The sequence below is a fragment of the Rhinoraja longicauda genome, chromosome 24, assembly GCF_053455715.1.
Source record: "Rhinoraja longicauda isolate Sanriku21f chromosome 24, sRhiLon1.1, whole genome shotgun sequence".
Classification (NCBI taxonomy): domain Eukaryota; kingdom Metazoa; phylum Chordata; class Chondrichthyes; order Rajiformes; family Arhynchobatidae; genus Rhinoraja; species Rhinoraja longicauda.
The window spans coordinates 33551336-33573044 of record NC_135976.1 but is presented as its reverse complement, the minus strand read 5'-3'; the positions used below and the strand labels follow the sequence as shown (position 1 = coordinate 33573044).

The window sequence follows — 21709 nt, the reverse complement described above, 5'->3', positions numbered from 1 at the left end:
ATGGTGGAGTGTACTTGATGGGCCGAATGGCCTAATTCTGCCCCTATTACTTATGGCCTTTTGCCATAGAAGATAGTTCAATTGGTGGGGGGGGGGAGGGAAGAAAGGTGGAACTGGAGCAAGGGGGGGGGGGGGAGAAAGAAGAACCTAGCACGGGACACTTTGAACCTTTGTCCGCGCCCGTTATGTGGTACCTCTTTGCATACCTTGGGCATGGAAGCAAAGAACCTGTGATTTGTGATTTGTCACATATGATAATAAAGTATTCATTCATTAATTCACAAATTGATTCTTTGGGTGTCCTTAGATGATTCTGAGCTATTATTATTCCAAACATTGTTTTACAGAGAGGTTGGTGAGTCTGGAAGTGAAATTATCTTTGGTGGAGTCGACCCCAGCCATTACCAAGGCCCAATTAACTGGGTGACTGTCACACATCAAGCTTACTGGCAAATCGAGATCCAAAGGTATGTGCTCGCAAATCTCCAACTAACACAATGTTGAGAGCAGCTCATCGCCCATTGGCCTTCAAAGATTAACTACATTAACAGGCGGCTCGGTGGCACAGCGGTAGAGTTGCTGCCTCACAGCGCCAGAGACCCGGGTTCCATCCTGACCACGGGTGCTGTCGGTACGGAGTTTGTACGTTCTTCCCGTGACCCGCGTGGGTTTTCTCCGGGTGCTCCGGTTTCCTCCCACACTCCAAAGACGTGCAGGTTTGTAGGTTCATTGGCCTCTGCAAATTGCCCCCAGAGTGTAGGATAGAACTAGTGTACGGCTGATCACTGGTCTGCATGGATTCAGTGGGCCGAAGGGCCTGTTTCCACGTTGCATCTCTGAACTAAATCTAACGTTCTATAATTAGGTTCATGGATAGGAAAGATTTAGAGGGATATGGGCCAAAAAAGGGTAAGTGGGACGCGTAGATGGGGCACCTTGGTCAGCATGGACCAGTTGGGTCAAGTGTCCTGTATCTCATGACTCCATAACCTGGTAGGTTTGGCCAGTTTTTGACTGTCAATGTGTGTTTCTCCCTCAGTGTGACCATCAATGGGCAGGTTGTGGCTTGCAGTGAGGGCTGCCCCGCCATTATAGATACGGGCACCTCCCTCCTTGTTGGACCCAGCACAGCCATCAACAACATCCAACAAGGAATCGGAGCCAATCCTGGTAGCTATGGCCAGGTACAGTCCATTCTCCACTCACCTGTAAACTCTGCATGCTCCCTTAAATGTGGCAGACAGTCAGCAACATGTTCAATCCATTCAACTCAATCAGTTTAGATGTTTAGTACAGCTTACTTTGCTTTACTTCCGATTACTTTAGTATAGATTTGTTTACATTAATTTAAGTTTAGTATAGTTTAGATTAGTTTAGCATATAGTATAGTTTAGATTAGTTTAGCATAGTTTAGTATAGTTTAATTTACTTTAGTTTAGTATAGTTTAGATTAGTTTCGTATAGTTTAGTATAGTTTAGATTAGTTTAGCATAGTCCAGTATAGATTTGTATAGTTTAGAATAGTTTAGCATAGTTTAGTATAGTTTAATTTACATTAGTTTAGTTTAGTATAGTTTAGATTAGTTTAGTATTGTTTAGGTTAGATTATTTTAGATTAGTTTAATATAGATTAGTTTTGTATAGTTCAGATGACTTTTGTATAGTTTAGATAAGTTTTGTATAGTTTAGATTAGCTTAGTTTAGTTTAGTTGTTTAGATTAGATTAGTATAGTTTAGCTTAAATTAGATTTGTTTAGTTTAGTATAGTATAGTTTGAGTTTAGATTAGTTTAGGTTAGTTGAGTTTAGATTAGATTAGTTTGAGTTTAGATTAGTTTAGGTTAGTTGAGTTTAGATTAGATTAGTTTAGTTTATATAGTTTACTTGAGTTTAGATTGGTTTAGTTTCTATAAGTTTTTTGTTTCCTAGTTTTTAGTTGACTTTCCTCAGACCCTATGCAGGCATGACCAAGCACAGACTGGGCCATCGTTTCCCTGAACACCTTCGCTCAGTCCGCCTTGGCCTACGTTGCAGGCATGACCAAGCACAGACTGGGCCATCGTTTCACTGAACACCTTCGCTCAGTCCGCCTTGGCCTACGTTGCAGGCATGACCCAGCACAGACTGGGCCATCGTTTCTCTGAACACCTTCGCTCAGTCCGCCTTGGCCTATGTGATCTCCCGATTACCAAACACTTTAGCTCCCCCTCCCATTCCCACACTGACCTTTCTGTCCCGGGCTTCCTCAAATGCAAATTGGAGGAACAGCACCTCATATTTCTCTTGGGCAGCTTACACCCCAGCTGTAAGAACATTGACTTCTCTAACTTCAAGTGCCCCTTGCTTCCCCTCTCTCTCCGTCCCTCCCACACCCAAGTCGTCGTACTAGTTTCACTGTCGTCCTGTTGAGTTCCACTGTCTGTATAACTCGTTATCACCCGGCCCACAGCCAACAATGGATCATTGTGGGCTCCGCATTTTCCTTCATCATCGATGCTGGCTTTGATTTGTTCTTTTCACACCTTTTGTTCATTTGTTCTTTGTACCTTTTAATGCCCCCAGTTTCCCTCTCCCCTGACTCTCAGTCAGAAGGGACTCGACCCGAAAAACGCCACCTACTCTGTTCCTCTGGAGATGCTGCCTGACCCACTGAGTTACCCCAGCTTTTTGTGTCTATGATCTGAACAATGTTGCCCTTGTCTTTCAGTACTCCATAAACTGCAATGATATCGGCAGCATGCCTGATGTGGTCTTCACCATCAATGGTTACGAGTTTAATCTTCCTGCCTCTGCCTACTCACTCAAGGTATGTCACTGGACTCCGTATGATATTAAGTGATTTTTCTCGGACGACTTAAATATGTTCATGAGTTCATAAGTTCTAGGCGCAGAATAGGCCCATCAAGTCCACTCTGCCATCCAATCATGGCTGATCTATCTCTCCCTCCTAACCCCATTCTCCTGCCTTCTCCCCATCACCCCTGACACCCGTACTAATCAAGAATTTGTCAGTTTCCGCCTTAAAAATATCCACTGCCTTGGCCTCCCTGGCCATCTGCGGCGATGAATTCCGCAGATTCACCACCCTCTGGCCAAAAAATTCCTCCTCATCTCCTTTCCCCATCTCCTGTTGTACCGGTCACTCCAGACTAGACTGTGGACCTGCTGCTAATTGCTCTCCATCTCAAGGGGCAAGGGGGACCCAGCGTGGGGGGACCGCCAAGAGGGGGGGTGAGAACAAAGGAGGACCTGGTGCGGGATACTTTGTAACTTTGTCCGCGCCCTTTATGTGGCGACTATTTGCATACTGTAGGGACGCAAAACAAAGAATTTCACTGTGACTTTTCACATGTGACAATAAAATATCCATTCATTCATTCACTCATTAATTCAATCTTTGACTGATTCACTCATTGATTGATTGATTGATTGATTCATTCAGTCATTCATTCATTCATTCGCCCATGCCTTCATTCATTCATTCATTCATTCACCCATTCATTCATTGATTCATTCACTCATTCATTCATTCGTTCACTCATTCATTCACCCATTCATTCATTGATCCATTCACTCATTCATTCATTCGTTCATTGATTGACTGATTGATTGATTGGTTTATTCTCCCACAGCAAACCTACTACAACCAGGTTACCTGCATGAGCGGATTTAGTGCTTCCGGTAGCAACCTCTGGATTCTGGGCGACGTCTTCATCGGCGAGTACTACTCCATCTTTGACCGTGGAAACAACCGCGTGGGTCTGGCCAAGGCCGTCTAACTCTCCTGTCCACCAACCCATTGAAGATCCAGCCCCATTCAACTTGACTGCAGCCAGATCGCTGATCCCCAGAGCAGCACCACGGGCTCACCATGCCACCCAGTATCAAAGATCACGATGTCACTTTCCGATGTGTGATGCTGAAGATACTCTATTGACAGCTTAGAGTTCAGTGACGATCTTGTCCAAGCTTTAATTGAAGGGAGAAAAGAAAAGAAAATTGGAAGAAATGATGCCGTATAGATGGGATCTGTAAAAAGCCATTAATGAATGTTGGGTTGGACTGGCAATGGGATCGTTGATATCCTGTAATTATTTCTGCTCTCTGATTCCATAGCTTTCCTTTCTCATTCCTTGCTTGGTACAGCTGTGACTTTCCATAATTCAATCCAAAACCATGCTCATTGAGCTCATTAATGGTGATCTAGGAATCACGCAGCATGTTATCCTCTCCTGTGAACTGTCCTGTTATTAAATAGTCCTTGAAAATGTTCAATAAAATGGAATAATGAAACGCATATCATCAGACTTTCAGTCCCTTTCTTCATGTCAGTTTGTACGTGTGAGGTCGGGCTCAACTCACCCAAACATTGCACTAAAGTTAGACACAGAGTGCTGGAGTGACTCAGTGGGTCAGGCAGCATCTCTGGAGAACATGGATAGGTGACGTTTCACAGAGTGCTGGAGTAACTCAGCAGGTCAGGCAGCATCTGTGGAGAACATGGATAGGTGACATTTCACAAAATGCTGGAGTAACTCAGCGGGTCAGGCAGCATCTCTGGAGAACATGGATAGGTGACGTTTCACAGAGTGCTGGAGTAACTCAGCGGGTCAGGCAGCATCTCTGGAGAACATGGATAGGCGACTCTTCAAATTTGGGACCCTTATTTAATTGGAGAGAAACAGAGTTATCGTTTCAGGTTAAGACCCGGTAGCGCAGCGGTGGAGTTGCTGCCTTCCAGCACTTACAGCGGCAGAGACCCGGGTTCCATCCCGACTACAGGTGCTGTCTGTACGGAGTTTGTACCTTCTCCCCGTGACCAGCGTGGGTTTTCTCCCAGACCTTCGGTTTCCTCCCACACTCCAAAGCCGTGCAGGTTTGTAGGTTTATTGGCTTTGCTATATATGTAAAATTGTCCCTTATGTAAGATAGCGTTAATGTGCGGGGATCGCTGGTTCGGCGCAGACTCAGTGGGCCGAAGGGCCTGATTCCGTGCTGTATCTCTGAACTGCACTGAACTGAACAAAGTGCTGGAGTATCTCAGCGGGTCAGGCAGCTTCTATGGAGAACATGGATAGGTTACGTTTCGGGACAGGACCCTTCTTTAGACTGATTTAGATAATTGCCCTAGATTGGGTAGGTTAGTTTTGTGTAGGAAGGAACTGCAGATGCAGGTTTACACCAAAGACAGACACAAATTGCTGGAGTAACTCAGCGGGACAGGCAACATCTTTGGAAAGAAGGAATGGGTGACATTTCGGGTCGAGACCTTTCTTCAGAACACTATATTGTCTTGTTTAGCTCAATGAAGCTGTTGCTAAAAACAGCTTGCAATTTGAAAAGTGACATTGGTTGTGGAAAAAAGGAACCGCAGGTGCTAGTTTACCAAGAAACCCCCCCCCCCCCCCCACATGCTGAAGTAACTCACGGGGACAGGCAGCATCCCTGGAAAACAGGAAATATGTTGTTAAGCTGGAAAGAGTGCAGTGAGGATTTGCGAGGATGTTGCCAGACCTGGAGGGAGAGATTGGGCAGGCTGGGACTTTGTTACGTGGATCGCAGAAGGATCGGGGTGGCACAGTGACACAACGATAGAGTTGCTGCCATACAGAGTTTGTGAGGAGAAAGCGGGCACAACAAAAGGAGGGGTGGGCATGCAGAGGACCGAGAGGTGGGGGGGGAAGCAGGGGTACTACTTAAAATTAATCACCCCGTCTTTGCCTCCAATTTAAAACAAATACCTGATTATTTTACTGGGTGTAACTGTGACCAACCCTTAAGCAAAACATTTTTCAGATGCTACTGATAGAGTGGGTAAACATTCCCATTGTAAAAGTTACCCGAAAACCTCCAAGCTTTATCAAATCGCTGTTGACTAATTCCTGCCTCATTTGCCTTGCACCCTAGCACGGGGCTGGTCTTTCAGATTGTGTTCTGGTCTTTAATAATCTGGCGCTGCAAGTTCTCTGTATCGCAGGTCCGAGTCCGATCCCGATCCCAGCGCAATGAAGCACGTTGGGATGAAGTGGTTAATCTTTGCCCTCGTTTGGCTCGACCTTTCGGAGAGTCTGAAAAGGTAATTAAACAAAACCTCTTTTGGTTTGGTTCAGGGGTGCAGAGGTACGCGAGGTATTAGAGATATGTGGACGCACAGCCATCGGCCTACCACGTCCACAACGACCGTCGATCGCCCATTCGCACCAGTTCGTTTTTAGTTTAGTGTCGTTTAGAGACACAGCGCGGAAACAGAACCTTCGGCCCACCGAGTCCCTGCCGACCAGCGATTGCCCGTTCACGGCACACTTTAAGACTTTAGACTTTAAAGATACAGTGTGAAAACAGGCTCTTTGTCCCACCGAGTCCCTGCCGACCATCGATCGCCCGTTCACACTGGACTGCAACTGAACTATCCTATCACCAGCTAGCGAGCAGTCCTCATCTACCATCTCCTTTAGCCGGGTAACAGGCCCTTCGGCCCAACTTGCCCACTCTGGCCAACATGTCCCAGCTGCACTTGTTTCATCTGCCCACGTTTGGTCCATATCCCTCCAAGCTAATCACTCGATTACACAAGATAGACCACTCGACCCTAAAAGCCGTAGTACGTCACGGCGCCATTTTAGTAGGCAGAAACTTGCAGAAACATTTAAAAAGCGAAATAACAAAAATCTGTGAATTGATAGATGAGATATATTCTGCATTTTTATGGTATCATCACACATACTGCTCCCCCAAAACACCGATTACACTACGAGAGGCATAGCGAACGGCGGGTTTTGCATACTAAAATGGTGGCCGTTACGCTCCTTTGCGTGCTACACCTCAGTAGAGGCGATTTCGACGGAGTGGTTCATCTTGCTCCTCTAGTATCTTTGCCTGCAAGTAAGTAATCTTATCTGCCTGCACGTGACCCATATCCCTCCATTCCCTGCGAAAGGTATGTTGGCATTCATAGCGAGGGGATTTGAGTATAGGAGCAGGGAGGTTCTGCTGCAGCTGTACAGGGCATTGGTGAGACCACACCTGGAGTATGGCGTACAGTTTTGGTCTCCTAATCTGAGGAAAGACATTCTTGCCATAGAGGGAGTACAGAGAAGGTTCACCAGATTGATTCCTGGGATGGCAGGACTTTCGTATGAAGAAAGACTGGATAGACTCGGCTTGTACTCGCTGGAATTTAGAAGATTGAGGGGGGATCTTATAGAAACCTACAAAATTCTTAAGGGGTTGGACAGGCTAGATGCGGGAAGATTGTTCCCGATGTTGGGGAAGTCCAGAACAAGGGGTCACAGTTTAAAGATAAGTGGGAATTCTTTTAGGACCGAGATGAGGTTTTTATTCACACAGAGAGTGGTGAATCTGTGGAATTCTCTGCCACAGAAGGTAGTTGAGGCCAGTTCATTGGCTATATTTAAGAGGGAGTTAGATGTGGCCCTTGTGGCTAAAGGGATCAGGGGGTATGGAGAGAAGGCAGGTACGGGATACTGAGTTGGATGATCAGCCATGATCGTATTGAATGGCGGTGCAGGCTCGAAGGGCCGAATGGCCTACTCCTGCACCTATTTTCTATGTTTCTATGTTTCTATGTATCCGTGTGCCTATCTAATGGGCAATTTTTGTTTTCATGGGGGTGTCTTCACAGAATTCCTCTGAGGAGACACAAGTCCATCAGGCAAAGGATGAGAGAGACAGGGATGCTTCCGGAATTCTGGGAACACAACAAGTTGGATATGATCCAGCGTGGCCACACCCAACAATGTTCCACACTGCAGGCATCGACTGAGCCCCTTCTCAACTACATGGACGTAAGTTACCTACGGCTAGGGTCGCCAACTTCCTTGCTCCCAAATAAGGGACAAAGGGTGACGTCACCGCCCCGCGCTCCCACGTGACCTCGCCCAGCCAGCGGCCACGCGCTCCCACTCCACCAATGGCGGCAGCCATTGGTGGAGGGGGAGCACGTGGCCGCTGGCTGGGTGAGGTCACGTCGGATCGCGGGGCGGTGATGTCACCCGTTGTCCCTTATTTGGGAGCGAGGAAGTTGGCAACCCTACTAATACGGGGACAAGGGGCGGGTCCCTTACGGGACAAACTAATTTAGCGCAAAAGACGGGATGTCCCGGCAAATACGGGACAGTTGGCAACCCCTACCTACGGCAGCCTGGATCATCGTAAAAACATCGAAACATAGAAACATGGAAAGTAGGTGCAGGAGTAGGCCATTTGGCCCTTCGAGCCAGCACCGCCATTCAACATGATCATGGCTGATCATCCACAATCAGTACCCCGTTCCTGCTTTCTCCCCATATCCCTTGATTCCGTTAGCCCTAAAGAGCTGTATCTAACTCTCTCTTGAAAACATCCAGTGAATCGGCCTCCACTGCCTTCTGTGGCAGAGAATTCCACAGATTCAGACCTAAATGGCCTAACCCCTTATTCTTAAACTGTGTGTGATGCTTCCACATCCCAAAAGGCATCACAATGTTTAAGAAACATTTAAGCAGGTACATGGATAGGATAGGTTTAGAGGGGAAAAAAGTGCAGATGTTAGTTTAAATCGAAGATAGACACAAAATGCTGGAGAAACTCAACGGGCCAGACAGCATCTCGGGAGAGCAGGAATGGGTGACGTTTCTTCAGTCTGAAGAAGGGTCTCAACCCGAAACGTCAACCATTCCTTCTCTCCCGAGATGCTGCCTCACCCGCTGAGTTACTCCAGCATTTTGTGTCTATCTTTCATATTAAATGGAGCACCAGGTTTGGGAGGTTTTGTGAACTTTCTCCGCTCGTATTTTGCTGTGTTCTTGACTCCTGCCATTGACTAGCCAGATTGATTGGGCTGTCCTTCTTTCTTGCCAGACTCAGTACGCAGGGGTCATTTCTATCGGTACGCCCCCTCAGAACTTTACGGTGGTGTTTGATACCGGCTCATCCAACCTATGGGCGCCTTCCATCTATTGCCACAGTGCAGCCTGCAGTAAGTACACACCGAGGCACGACACAATCCTACCATCACGGGGTAGTGGTATCAGATACTAGCGGACGTGGCTTTAAGGTGAGAGGGGCAAAGTTTAAAAGAGACGTATCAATAGACAATAGACAATAGGTGCAGGAGGAGGCCATTCGGTCCTTCGAGCCAGCACCGCCATTCAATGTGATCATGGCTGATCATTCTCAATCAGTACCCCGTTCTTGCCTTCTCCCCATACCCCCTGACTCCGCTATCCTTAAGAGCTCTATCTAGCTCTCTCTAAAATGCATTCAGGGAATTGGCCTCCACTGCCTTCTGAGGTAGAGAATTCCACGAGTATCTTAGAGTCGTAGAGTGATACAGCGTGGAAACAGGCCCTTCAGCCCAACTTGCCCACACCGGCCAACATGTCCCATCTACACTAGTCCCACCTGCCCGCGTTTGGCCCATATCCCTCCAAACCTGTCCTATCCATGTGCCTGCCTACCTGTTTCTTAAACGTTGGGATAGTCCTAGCCTCAACTACCTCCTCTGGCAGCTCGTTCCATACACCCACCACCCTTTATGTAAAAAAAGTTACCCCTCAGATTCCTGTTAAATCTTTTCCCCTTCACCTTAAACCTATGTCCTCCGGTCCTCGATTCACCTACTCTGGGCAAGAGACTCTGTGCATCTACCTGATCTATTCCTCTCATGATTTCATACTCTGTGGGGCAAGGTTTGTTACACAGAGGGTGGCGGGTGCCTGGAACTTGCTGTCAGGGGTGGTGGTGGAGGCAAATACGATAGAGGCGTTCAAGAGGCTTTTGGATAGGCACATGGATATGCAGGGGATGGAGGGACATGGATCACGTGCAGGCAGATAACGGTTTGCCTTGGCATCATGTTTGGCACAGACATTGTCGGCTGAAGGGCCTGTTCCTGTGCTGTACTGTTCTATGCTCTATGTTCTATGACAATGGTGGCAATAATCAGAAGGTCCTGACTGTAAAAATGCTGGAGTAACTCCTATGGTGGGCGGTGCCTCACAGCTCCAGAGTCCCGGGTTCGATCCCGACTACGGGTGCTGTCTGCACGGAGTTTGTACGTTCCCCCCCGTGACCTACGTGGGTTTTCTCCGAGATCTTCGGTTTCCTCCCACACTCCAAAGCCGTACAGGTTTGTAGATTAGTTGGCTTGGCATCAATATAAGATTGTCGCTAGTGTGTGCAGGGTAGTGTTAGCGTGCGGGGATTGCTGGTCGGAGGGGACTCGGCGTGGACCTTTCTTTGAAGGGTCTCAACCCGAAACGTCACCCATGCCTTCCCTCCAGAGATACTGCCTGCCCCGCTGAGTTACTCCAGCTTTTCGTGTCTAAGGTTGAGGGTGGAGCTGATAGAAGTTCCAGGTCCCAGGTGTGAAAGTTTCTTTCTTTTGCCTTTCACAGAGCAGCACAACAAATTTATCCCAGAAACCTCCTCGACGTACAAGAGAATTGGCCGGCCTTTCTCTATCCATTACGGCACGGGCAGCCTCTCTGGAGTTCTTGGGGTGGACACAGTGGACGTAAGTAACTGTTCTGAGATGTGGCAGTCGTGTTCAGAAGTGTCTTTGCATCCGTCTCTACGATGGCACGGTGGTAGAGTTGCGGCCTCACCGCGCCAACAGACCGGGCTCTCGCCCACCACGGACCACGAGAACTAGGGTTGCCAACTATCTCGCTCCCAAATAAGGGACAAGGTGATGCGCCCCACGTGACCTCACCCAGCCAGCGGCCACATGCTCCCTCTCCACCAGTGGCGGCCAACTGGGTTGGCAGGCGGGTTGCTACGCAACCTCCATTAGGCAGCGCCCGGGTCCCCGGGCCTACACTATCTGGACCTACACTGTCCGGACCTACAGTGTCAGGGCCTCCAGCGGCCGGGCCTACAGCGGCCGGGCCTACAGCGGCCGGCGAGCAGACAGGCTGTGGGAGGGAAGGAGGGAGGGAAGGAGTGCACGGCCTGAACGGGGGAGTGGGCCGCTGGAGGCCCTGCAGCAGCCTGGGGCTTGGCGTGGACCGGGCGCCGCTCCAAGAAGCTGAGCGCGTGGACCGCATGCGGCCTACAGTGGTAGAGCAGCGGCGGAGGACACCACGGCCAGGCCGACCCTGCAACGTCGCCATGACAATGGGCCTTCATGGTTAGGCCAAGAACCCGGCACTTCCAGCAACTGGGACTTGGAAATGGAGCCAAACTGGCGACTCTGTATACTGTAGGAAAGAACTGCCGATGCTGGCTTAAATCAAAGGTTGACACAAAATGCTGGAGCAACTTAGCGGAACCAGCAGAATCATTATCCATTCCTTCTCTCCCGAGACTCTGCACACTGTCTCAGTGTACTACTGCTCTACACTTGTACTGTATCTGAGAGTTGCTTATCTAAGTGCGTCTAAGTGCTTATGTGTAGTGATACTTGTACAGCTTTGGAGTGTGGGAGTAAACCGAAGATCTCGGAGAAAACCCACACAGGTCACGGGGAGAACGTACAAACTCCGTACAGACAGCGCCCGTAGTTGGGATCGAACCCGCTGTAAGTACTGTAAGGCAGCAACTCTACCGCTGTGCCCTTGTGCCACTGAGTGGTACATGTGACAAATAACGTAAGTGCCGCACTGATACAATGGCGTGGCCCCCGGGACTGAAGCAAGCTCTGGTGTTGTCTCCCGTGTTTAGGTTGAAGGTCTCTCCGTGGTGGGCCAGGTATTTGGGGAGAGCGTGACTGAGCCGGGTTCCACCTTCGAGTATTCCCCATTCGACGGCATCCTGGGCCTGGCCTACCCCTCCATCGCCGCTGACGATGTCACCCCTGTGTTCGACAACATGATGGCACAAGACCTGGTGGCACTGCCCCTGTTCTCCGTCTTCCTCTCCAGGTACGACAGTCCAGTGCAAAATAGGCCCAGGATGAAATACCTTCATAGGCCATACGATATGATTGGGATTGGTCAGAGGTTGGCTATTTGTCCATGCTTTTAGTTTTGTTTACTTTATAATCGTCACGTCTCCAGAACCAGGGGTCACAGTTTAAGAATCCAGAACCAGGGGTCACCGTTTAAGAATCTAGAACCAGGGGTCACAGTTTCTTCCCAGCAGTCATCAGGCAACTGGAATTCAGAACGATGAGAGGAGATCTTATAGAAACACTTGGGCCACAAACCTCTCCTGCATTGGTGCAGCACCCTCTCCTCCCCCCTCTCTCTCCCCCTCCCCCTCCCCCTCCCCCTCCCCCTCCCTTCTTCCTCCCCCCCTCCCCTCCCCCTCCCTTCTTCCTCCCCCTCCCCCTCCCCATCTCCCCTTCCCCTTCCCATCCCTCACTCCATCCCCCTCAACCCCCTTATCCTCCCCCCCACTCCATCCCCCTCAACCCCCTTATCCTCCCACCACCCCTCTGCCCCCTCCCCCTCCCTTCTTCCTCACCCCCTCCCCCTCCCTTCTTCCTCCCCCTCCCCTTCCCCTCCCCCTCCCCCCCACTCCAACCCCCTCAACCCCCTTATCTGCCCTCCACCCCTCTCCCTCCCTCCCTCCCCCCCTCCCTCCCTAGGAGATAGATTTAAACTTTTAAAAGCAAATAACTTAAAAAATATAACACCGATTTCAATGAAACTTCTTCTATTAGCACCAAAGGGACGACGGTGAGTAAGATGGGCCTAAAATTGTCGCACTATCGTGTACCGTTTTAGCTGTAGTTCAGGAACAAACAAACGAGAGTTTTAGTATCTAGATATAAAAAATTCTTAAAGGATTGGACAGGCTAGATGCAGGAACAATGTTCCCCATGTTTGGGGAGTCCAGAACCAGGGGTCACATACAGTTAAAAAATATGGGGTTAGGCCATTTAGGACTGAGATGAGGAAAAACTTTTTCCACCCAGAGAGTTGTGAATCTGTGGAATTCTCTGCCACAGAAGGCAGTGGAGGCCGATTCACTGGATGTTTTCAGGAGAGAGTTAGGGGTGGGGAAAAAAACTGGAGATGCTTGTTTATAATCTAAAGTAGACACAAAATGCTGGAGTAACTCAGCGGGTCAGGACACCCGCCACCTCCCCTGACATCAGTCTGAAGAAGGGTCTCGACCCGAAACGTCACCCATTCCTTCTCTCCCCAGAGATGCTGCCTGACCCGCTGAGTTACTCCAGCATTTTGTGTCTACCTCGAACTGCATTTAACCAAACGTCTTTAGTTTTTAAAGTTTTTCAGCAGATTGTACCAATTTCTCTTTTTTGTATTTTTTTCCCCTTCCCAGGAATCCCGACGAGGAGCCGGGCAGTGAGATCGTTTTTGGCGGTTTCGATATCTCTCATTTCACCGGGGATCTCCACTGGGTTCCTGTAACCCACCAAGGATACTGGCAAATCCAGCTGGACCGGTAAATGCAGGGTTGCCAACTGTCCCGTATTAGCCGTATTTTAGACAATAGACAATAGGTGCAGTAGGCCATTCGGCCCTTCGAGCCAGCACCGCCATTCAATGTGATCATGGCTGATCATTCTCAATCAGTACCCCGTTCCTGCCTTCTCCCCATACCCACTGACTCCGCTATCCTTAAGAGCTCTATCTAGCTCTCTCTTGAATGCATTCAAAGAATTGGCCTCCACTGCCTTCTGAGGCAGAGAATTCCACAGATTCACAACTCTCTGACTGAAAAAGTTTTTCCTCATCTCAGTTCTAAACGTCCTACCCCTTATTCTTAAACTGAGGCCCCTTGTTCTGGACTCTCCCCAACATTGGGAACATGCCTCCTGCCTCGTGTCCAACCCCTTAATAATCTTATACGTTTCGATAAGATCTCCTCTCATCCTTCTAAATTCCAGTGTATACAAGCCTAGTTGCTCCAGTCTTTCAAGTGGACTAAATTTTTGGGCTAAATTGGTTTGTCCCGAACGGGACCGACCTTGTCCCGTGTTAGGCCCGGGGGGCGCTGTAGGCCCGGACAGGGGTTTGTAGGTTAATCGGCTCTCTGTAAATTGCCCCCTAGTGTGTGTTGAGTGGATGGGAAAGCGGGATTACATGGAACTAGTGTGTGAACGGGCGATCGGTGGGTGGTCTGTGCAGACTCGGTGGGCCGAAGGTCCTGTTTCCTTGCTGTATCTCTAAACTAAACTAAACTGCCTTTGATTTGTTCTTTTCATACCTTTCATTCATTTTGTGCCTTTTCATGCCACTAGCTTCCCTCTCCCCTGACTCTCAGTCTGAAGAAGGGTCTCAATCAGAAACGTCACCCATTCCTTCTCTCCCGAGATGCTGCCTGACCCACTGAGTTACTCCAGCATTTTGTGTCTATCTTCAGTGTAAACCAACATCTGCAGTTCCTTACCACGCTAAACCTATTTAAACTCTCCATATTTCTGTCAGTGCGGGAACCAGGGGATTGCAGTTTTGGTGCACACCATTAGATGGCGGTAGATCCTTCATCTAGACCAGGTGGAGTTATGGAGAATGACCATATAGTACAAGTCCCAGCCAAAACTTCCCAAGATGTATTCTTTCTATTTCTTTACATTTTTAGTTTAGTTTAGTTTAGAGATACAGCGTGGAAACAGGCCTTTTAGCCCGTCGTGTCTGTGCCGACCAGCGATCCCCTCGATCTAACACTAGGAACAATTTTTACATTTACCAAGCCAATTAACCCACAAACCTGCACGTCTTTGGAGTGTGGGAGGAAACCGAAGATCTCGGGGAAAACCCACGCAGGTCACGGGGTTGACGTGCAAATTCCATACAGACTTCATCGCATCTTTCTTTGCAATATTCTCCTTCAATTAATTATGGGCTGCACAGTGGTGCAGAAGTAGAGACGACGCCTTACAGGGCCGGAGACTCACAGATGAACTTTGCCCACTCCATCCAACGACCTCGGCAACCCACAGCATCGTGGGCAGCATGGATGAGCTGGGCCGAAGGGCCTGTTTCTGTGGTGAACGACTCTATGATCTAATCTCCCCACAGGCAATCATGTCTTTCCTGTCATGTGCTAAGCTGATGAATCCACGAAACTCAAGCTGTGGTCAAACCACGGCACTGCGTGTCTGAGACACAAGGAACTGTAGATGCTGGTTTACCAAAACAAAAGACACAAAATACGGGAGTAACTTGGTGTAGCATTTCTGGAGCACATGGATAGATGATGTTTCAGGTCAATAGACAATAGGTGCAGGAGGAGGCCATTCGGCCCTTCGAGCCAGCACCACCATTCAATGTGATCATGGCTGATCATTCTCAATCAGTACCCCATTCCTGCCTTCTCCCCATAACCCCTGACTCCGCTATCCTTAAGAGCTCTATCTAGCTCTCTCTTGAATGCATTCAGAGAATTGGCCTCCGCTGCCTTCTGAGGCAGGGAATTCCACAGATTTACAACTCTCTGACTGAAAAGGTTTTTCCTCATCTCCGTTCTAAATGGCCTGCTCCTTATTCTTAAACTGTGGCCCCTGGTTCTGGACTCCCCCAACATTGGGAACATGTTTCCTGCCTCTAACGTGTCCAACCCCTTAATAATCTTATATGTTTTGATAAGATCCCCTCTCTTCCTTCTAAATTCCAGTGTATACAAGCCTAGCCACTCCAGTCTTTCAACATACGACCCTTCTTCAGATCCTAGAGTACACAAAGTGCTGGAGTAACTCAGCGGGTCAGGCAGCATCTCTGGAGAACATGGATAGACACAAAGTGCTGGAGTAACTCAGCGGGTCAGGCAGCATCTCTGGAGAACATGGATAGACACAAAGTGCTGGAGTAACTCAGCAGAGGGAATGGGTGACGTTTCGGGCCGAGACCCTTCTTCAGACTAGAGATGTGGAAGGGTAAGATGAGGGAATCAGACAGATCAAAGCAGATGATGCTAAGGAAATGTAGAATGGTGCATCGTTAGTTGAGGGGAAGGTGCAACGAGGCACCCAAACAGTAAAATTAATCAGGAGGACAGTGAAACAAGTCGGAGAACTAGGATGGGGGAGGGGCGGAGAGAGAGGGGATGCAAGGGTTACTTGAAGTTAGAGAAATCAATGTTCATACCGCTGGGGTGTAAGCTGCCCAAGTGAAATATGAGGTGCTGTTCCTCCAATTTGCGTTGGTCATAAGGTCATAAGGAATAGGAGTAGAATTAAGTCATTCGGCCCATCAAGTCTACACCATTCAATCATGGCTGATCTATCTCTCCCTCCTAACCCCATTCTCCTGCCTTCTCCCCATAACCTCTGCCACCTGTACTAATCAAGAATCTATCTATCTCTGCCTTAAAAATATCCACTGACTTGGCCTCCACAGCTTTCTGTGGCAAAGAATTCCACTCTGATGAAATAAATCTCTCCTCATCTCCTTCCTAAAATAATGTATTTTAATTCTGAGGCCGTGACCTCTGGTCCTAGACTCTCCCACTAGTGGAAACATCCTCTCCACATCCACTCTATCCAGGCTTTTCACTATTCTGTACATTTCAATGAGTTCCCCCCCCCCCCCCTCATTCTTCTAATCTCCAGCGAGTACAGGCCCAGTGCCGACAAACGCTCATCATAGGTTAACCCACTCATTCCTGGGATCGTTCTTGTAAACCTCCTCTGGACCCTCTCCAGAGCCAGCACATCCTTCCTCAGATATGGTGCTCAAAATTGCTCACAATATTCCACATGCGGCCTTACCAGCACCTTACAGAGCATCAATATTACATCCCTGTTTTTGTCTACAAGCCATCTTGAAATAAATGCTCGCATTGAGTTTGCTTTCTTTACTACCGATTCGACTTGCAGATTAACTTTTTGCGAATCCTGCTCCAGCACTCCCGTCCCTTTGCACCACTGATTTCTGGATTCTCTCCCTATTTAGTAAATAGTCTACGCCTTTATTCCTACAACCGATAAGCATGACTCCACACTTTTCTACACTATATTCCATCTGCCACTTCTCTGCCCACTCTACCAACCTGTCCAAGTCCTTCTGCAGAGACCCTGATTTTTCTACACTACCTGCCCTGCCAACTATTTTTGTATCATCTGCAAACTTTGCGACAAAGCCTTCAATCCCCCTCGTTCATATCATTAATGTACAACGTGAACAGTACCGAGCCCTGCGGAACTCCACTAGTCACTGGCAGCAAACCTGAAAAAGCCCCCTTTATTGCCACTCTGTCTTCGATCTAGCTCTCTCTTGAATGTATTCAGAGAATTGGCCTCCACTGCCTTCTGAGGCAGAGATGAGAAAGTTTTTTTTCACACAGAGAGTGGTGAATCTGTGGAATTCTCTGCCACAGAAGGTAGTTGAGGCAAGTTCATTGGCTATATTTAAGAGGGAGTTAGATGTGGCCCTTGTGGCTAAAGGGATCAGGGGGTATGGAGAGAAGGCAGGTACGGGATACTGAGTTGGATGATCAGCCATGATCATATTGAATGGCGGTGCAGGCTCGATGGGCTGAATGACCTACTCCTGCACCTATTTTCTATGTTTCTAAACGAAACCAATAATTCAATCAGCTGTTCGGACAAGTCCTGCTCCCATTGCTGATGCTCGTGTGTGTGTGTTTGTCTAATATGTTTCAGTGTGGAGGTTGGAGGCGCCCTTGTGTCGTGTGAGAGTGGATGTAAAGCCATTGTAGACACAGGAACCTCCTTCCTGACGGGTCCCACCAGCAGTATCGCGGTGATCCAGGGCAGGATCGGCGCAGTGGCCAGCAGTGACGGCACGGTACGTCCACCGATACGGAACTGCACCAAAGTATTATTGCCGGCGTAGATTTGGGTTCATTATTGTCACGTCTACCGAGGTAAGCGAGTCGCGAATCAAAGGCAGCACGGTGGCGCAGCGGTAGAGTTGCCGCCTCACGCCGCCAGAGACCCGGGTTCGATCCCGACCACGGGCGCTGCCGGTACGGAATTTGCACGTTCTCCCCGTGACCTGCGTGGGTTTTCTCCGAGATCTCCGGTTTCATAGACGTGCAGGTTAATTGTAGGTTAATTGGCTTGGTTTAAAAATGTATAAATGTAAAATTGTCGAAGGTATTTATTCACGAAATGCTGGAGTAACTCAGCAGGTCAGGCAGCACCTCAGGAGAGAAGGAATGGATGACGTTTTGGGTCGAGACCCTTCTTCAGACTGAGTGTAAAATTGTCCCTTGTGTGTGTAGGATAGCGTTAGCGTGTGGGGATCGCTGGTCGGCATGGACCCGGTGGGCCGAGGGGCCTGTTTCCGCGCTGTATCTCTAAACTAAACTAAACCAAGAGTGTTTAATTGTCATATGTACCCAAACGGAAACATGAAATCCTTACCTACTGCAGCATATTAATACACAATAGATAACATGATAAACAACAAAAAGGAATTCAAGGGATCAAACAAAACGCAATATTAGTGCAAAAGAAAGCCTGAAGTTCCTCGTGCAACCAAGGCAGTCCGTAGTTTAGGTTATTATTGGCACGTGTACCGAGGTACAATGAAAAGCTAGAAACAAAAAGCTGCAGTAACTCAATGGGACGGGCGGCATCTCTGGAGAGAAGGAATGGGTGACGTTTCGGGTCACACTGAATTACTCCATCATTTTGTGTCTATCTTCGTTGTAAACCAGCATCTGCAGTTCCTTCCTACGCAATCAAAAGCTTTTTTGTAGCGTGTTATCCAGTCAGTGGAAAGACTACATACGATTACAATTGAGCCGTCCACAGTGTACAGACACAGGATTAAAGGGAATAACGTTTAGTGCAAGATAACGTCTGACTAAAGATAGTCCAAGGGTCTCCAATAAGGTGGATGATAGATTAGAGGTTCTGCAATGAGGACAACTCTCGGGTATGTAGTTTAGTTGGACTTGGTGGTGTTCAACAGCTTGATATAGAAACATAGATAGAAACATAGAAAATAGGTGCAGGAGGAGGCCATTTGGCCCTTCGAGCCAGCATTGTGATCATGGCTGATCGTCTCCAATCAATAACCCGTGCCTGCCTTCTCCCCATATCCCTTGATTCCACTAGCCCCTAGAGCTCTATCTAACTCTCTCTTAAATCCATCCAGTGATTTGGCCTCCACTGCCCTCTGTGGCAGAGAATTCCACAAATTCACAACTCTCTGGGTGAAAAATATTTTTTCTCACCTCAGTTTTAAATGGCCTCCCCTTTATTCTAAGACTGTGGCCCATGGTTCTGGACTCGCCCAACATTGGGAACATTTTTCCTGCATCTAGCTTGTCCAGTCCTTTTATAATTTTATATGTTTCGATGTAGTAAGGAACTGCAGATGCTAGTTTAAACCGAAGATAGACACAAAAGGCTGGAGTCTGGAGAAGGGCCTCGACCCGAAACATCGCCCATTCCTTCTCTCCAGAGATGCTGTCTGACCCGCTGAGTTACTCCAGCTTTTTGCGTCTATCTTCAAGGTTGTTGGGAAGAAGCTGTTCCAGAACCTGGAGGTCACGGTTTTCAGACAATAGTTGGTCTGGCAAAACGGATAATCCGGAAAGGCTTTGGAGCCAAGGGAGCTGGGGAATGGGTGGTGGAGCGGTGATAATAATCCCAACACAATCCCGCTGTGCGTTCACAGGTAGCCGTCGATTGCAACCGTTTGGCCGCCATGCCTGACATCACCTTCATCATCGGAGGGGTCGAGTACGTTCTCCCGCCCGAGGCCTACATACTTCAGGTAGGTTACATTCAAGATTCTAGGTTCAATATTCTAGATTCTAGATTCAAGATTCTAGATTCAAGATTCTAAATTTGAGATTCTAAATTTGAGATTCTAGATTCTAGATTCTAGATTCTAGATTCGAGATTCTAGATTAAAGGTTCTAGATTCAAGATTCTAGATTCAAGACTCAAAATTCAAGATTCAAGATTCAAGATTCAATTTATTGTCACATGTACCAATTAAGGTACAGTCAAATTTGAGTAACCATACAGCCATACCAATTAAAAAGCAACAAGACACACAGCCACATAAAATAGAACTTAACATCAACACCGACCAACTGTGTGTGGGAACTGCAGATGTGTACGAAAAAAATCAGTCTGGAGAAGGGTCTCGACCCGAAACGTCACCCATTCCTTCCCTCCAGAGATGCTGCCTGACCTGCTGAGTTACTCCAGCATCTTGCGTCCACCAGCGGAAAGACAATACCTGATTATTATATTGTAGTCATTGTAATATGAGGTGGTGTTCCACCAGTGTGCATGTGGCTTTACTCTGGTTATTACCTCATGAATCGTCTGTCTCTTGTATAGGAGGCAGCTGAATGGGGACAAATGTTCTGCTCCAGTGGATTCGGAGGCATGGACATCCCCCCACCCGCGGGACCTCTCTGGATCCTCGGAGATGTCTTCATTCGTCATTATTACGCTGTGTTCGACAGAGGCAACAACAAAGTGGGACTGGCCAAATCTGTCCCGTGATACAGGATGCCCATCCATTCACCAGGCCAAAGATAAAACTGGATATATTGAATTGAATTGAATAAATGTATTGGCCAAGTATGTACACGTACAAGGAATGTGCCTTGGTGCTCCGCTCGCAACTAACAGCACGAACATACAGTAAACAATTAAGAATAAAGCATAAAACATTAAAACATTAAGAATACAACATTGCGGTTTAAACATGTGAGTGAAATAAACCAGAACAAAAAGAGACGACAGACTTTTGGTTGTTGAGTAGAGCTACTACTCGCGGAAAAAAGCTGTTTTTATGTCTGGCTGTGGCTGCTTTGACAGTCCGGAGTCGCCTTCCAGAGGGAGTGTAAGAAAATAACTGCAGATGCTGGTACAAATTGAAGGTATTTATTCACAAAATGCTGCAGTAACTCAGCGGGTCAGGCAGCATCTCAGGAGAGAAGGAATGTGTGACGTTTCGGGTCGAGACCCTTCTTCCAGAGGGAAGTACTTCAAGGAGTTTGTGGCCAGGGTGAGAGTGGTAATAATGAGAGGTGATAAACTAGATACATCCAACATTGACTATTCTGGCAGTGAATATTGAGGCACTTGGTCGTTCCCTGACCCCCCCCCCCCCCACCCCTTCCTCTCCCACTGCACTGCCTCACTGGGTAGGGAGGAACTGCAGATGCTGGTTTAAACTGAAGATAGACAGACACAAAAAGCAGGAGTAACTCAGCGATCCCATACGGGACAAACCAATTTAGCCCAAAATATGGGATGTCCCGGCTAATACGGGACAGTTGGCAACCCTATCACGGGCAGAACGTACAAATTCCGAATCTGTGGAATTCTTTGCCACAGACGGCTGTGGAGGCCAAGTCAATGGATATTTTTAAGGCAGAGATTCCTGATCAGTGCGGGTGTCAGGGGCTGTGAGGAGAGGGCAGAAGAATGGGGTTAGGAGGGAAAGATAGATCAGCCATGATTGAGTGGCGTAGACTTGATGGGCCGAATGGCCTAATTCTGCTCCTATCACTTATGAACACATGAACCGTGTGGGGTTCCTCCGGGTGCTCCGGTTTCCTCCCACATCCCAAAGGCGTGCGGGTTTGTGGCTTTATCGGCCCCTCTGTAAATTGCCCCCTAGTGCGCAGGGAGTGGATGAGAAAGTGGGACAACATGGAACTGGTGGTGTGAACAGATGATGGCTGGTCGGCGCGGAGAGGGTTAACAGCTTCAAATTCCTGCGTGTTCTTGGCGATTCACCACCAGCAGGCAGATGTAATCGTGCAGAAGACCGGGCCAGTGTGTCTGTTTTTTTTAGCGATTTGGCATGTCAACCAAATACTTGAACAGACTCCTCCAGACGCCCTGCAGA

At 48.1% G+C, this 21709-nt stretch overlaps 1 protein-coding gene across 1 annotated transcript in view; it reads left to right on the top strand.

The window, feature by feature from the left end:
• The window catches only part of LOC144605241 (uncharacterized), a 29473-nt gene extending 9121 nt beyond the window's left edge, over positions 1–20352 (top strand). The window contains exons 6-17 of the mRNA XM_078420337.1: positions 348–467; positions 1040–1184; positions 2707–2805; positions 3632–3772; positions 7634–7804; positions 8859–8976; positions 10397–10515; positions 11664–11863; positions 13233–13355; positions 17518–17662; positions 19508–19606; positions 20185–20352. Of these exons, the coding sequence (XP_078276463.1) occupies positions 348–467; positions 1040–1184; positions 2707–2805; positions 3632–3772; positions 7634–7804; positions 8859–8976; positions 10397–10515; positions 11664–11863; positions 13233–13355; positions 17518–17662; positions 19508–19606; positions 20185–20352 (1648 nt within the window). The remainder of the gene's footprint in view (positions 1–347; positions 468–1039; positions 1185–2706; positions 2806–3631; positions 3773–7633; positions 7805–8858; positions 8977–10396; positions 10516–11663; positions 11864–13232; positions 13356–17517; positions 17663–19507; positions 19607–20184) is intronic.
• Positions 20353–21709: the final 1357 nt, after the last annotated feature.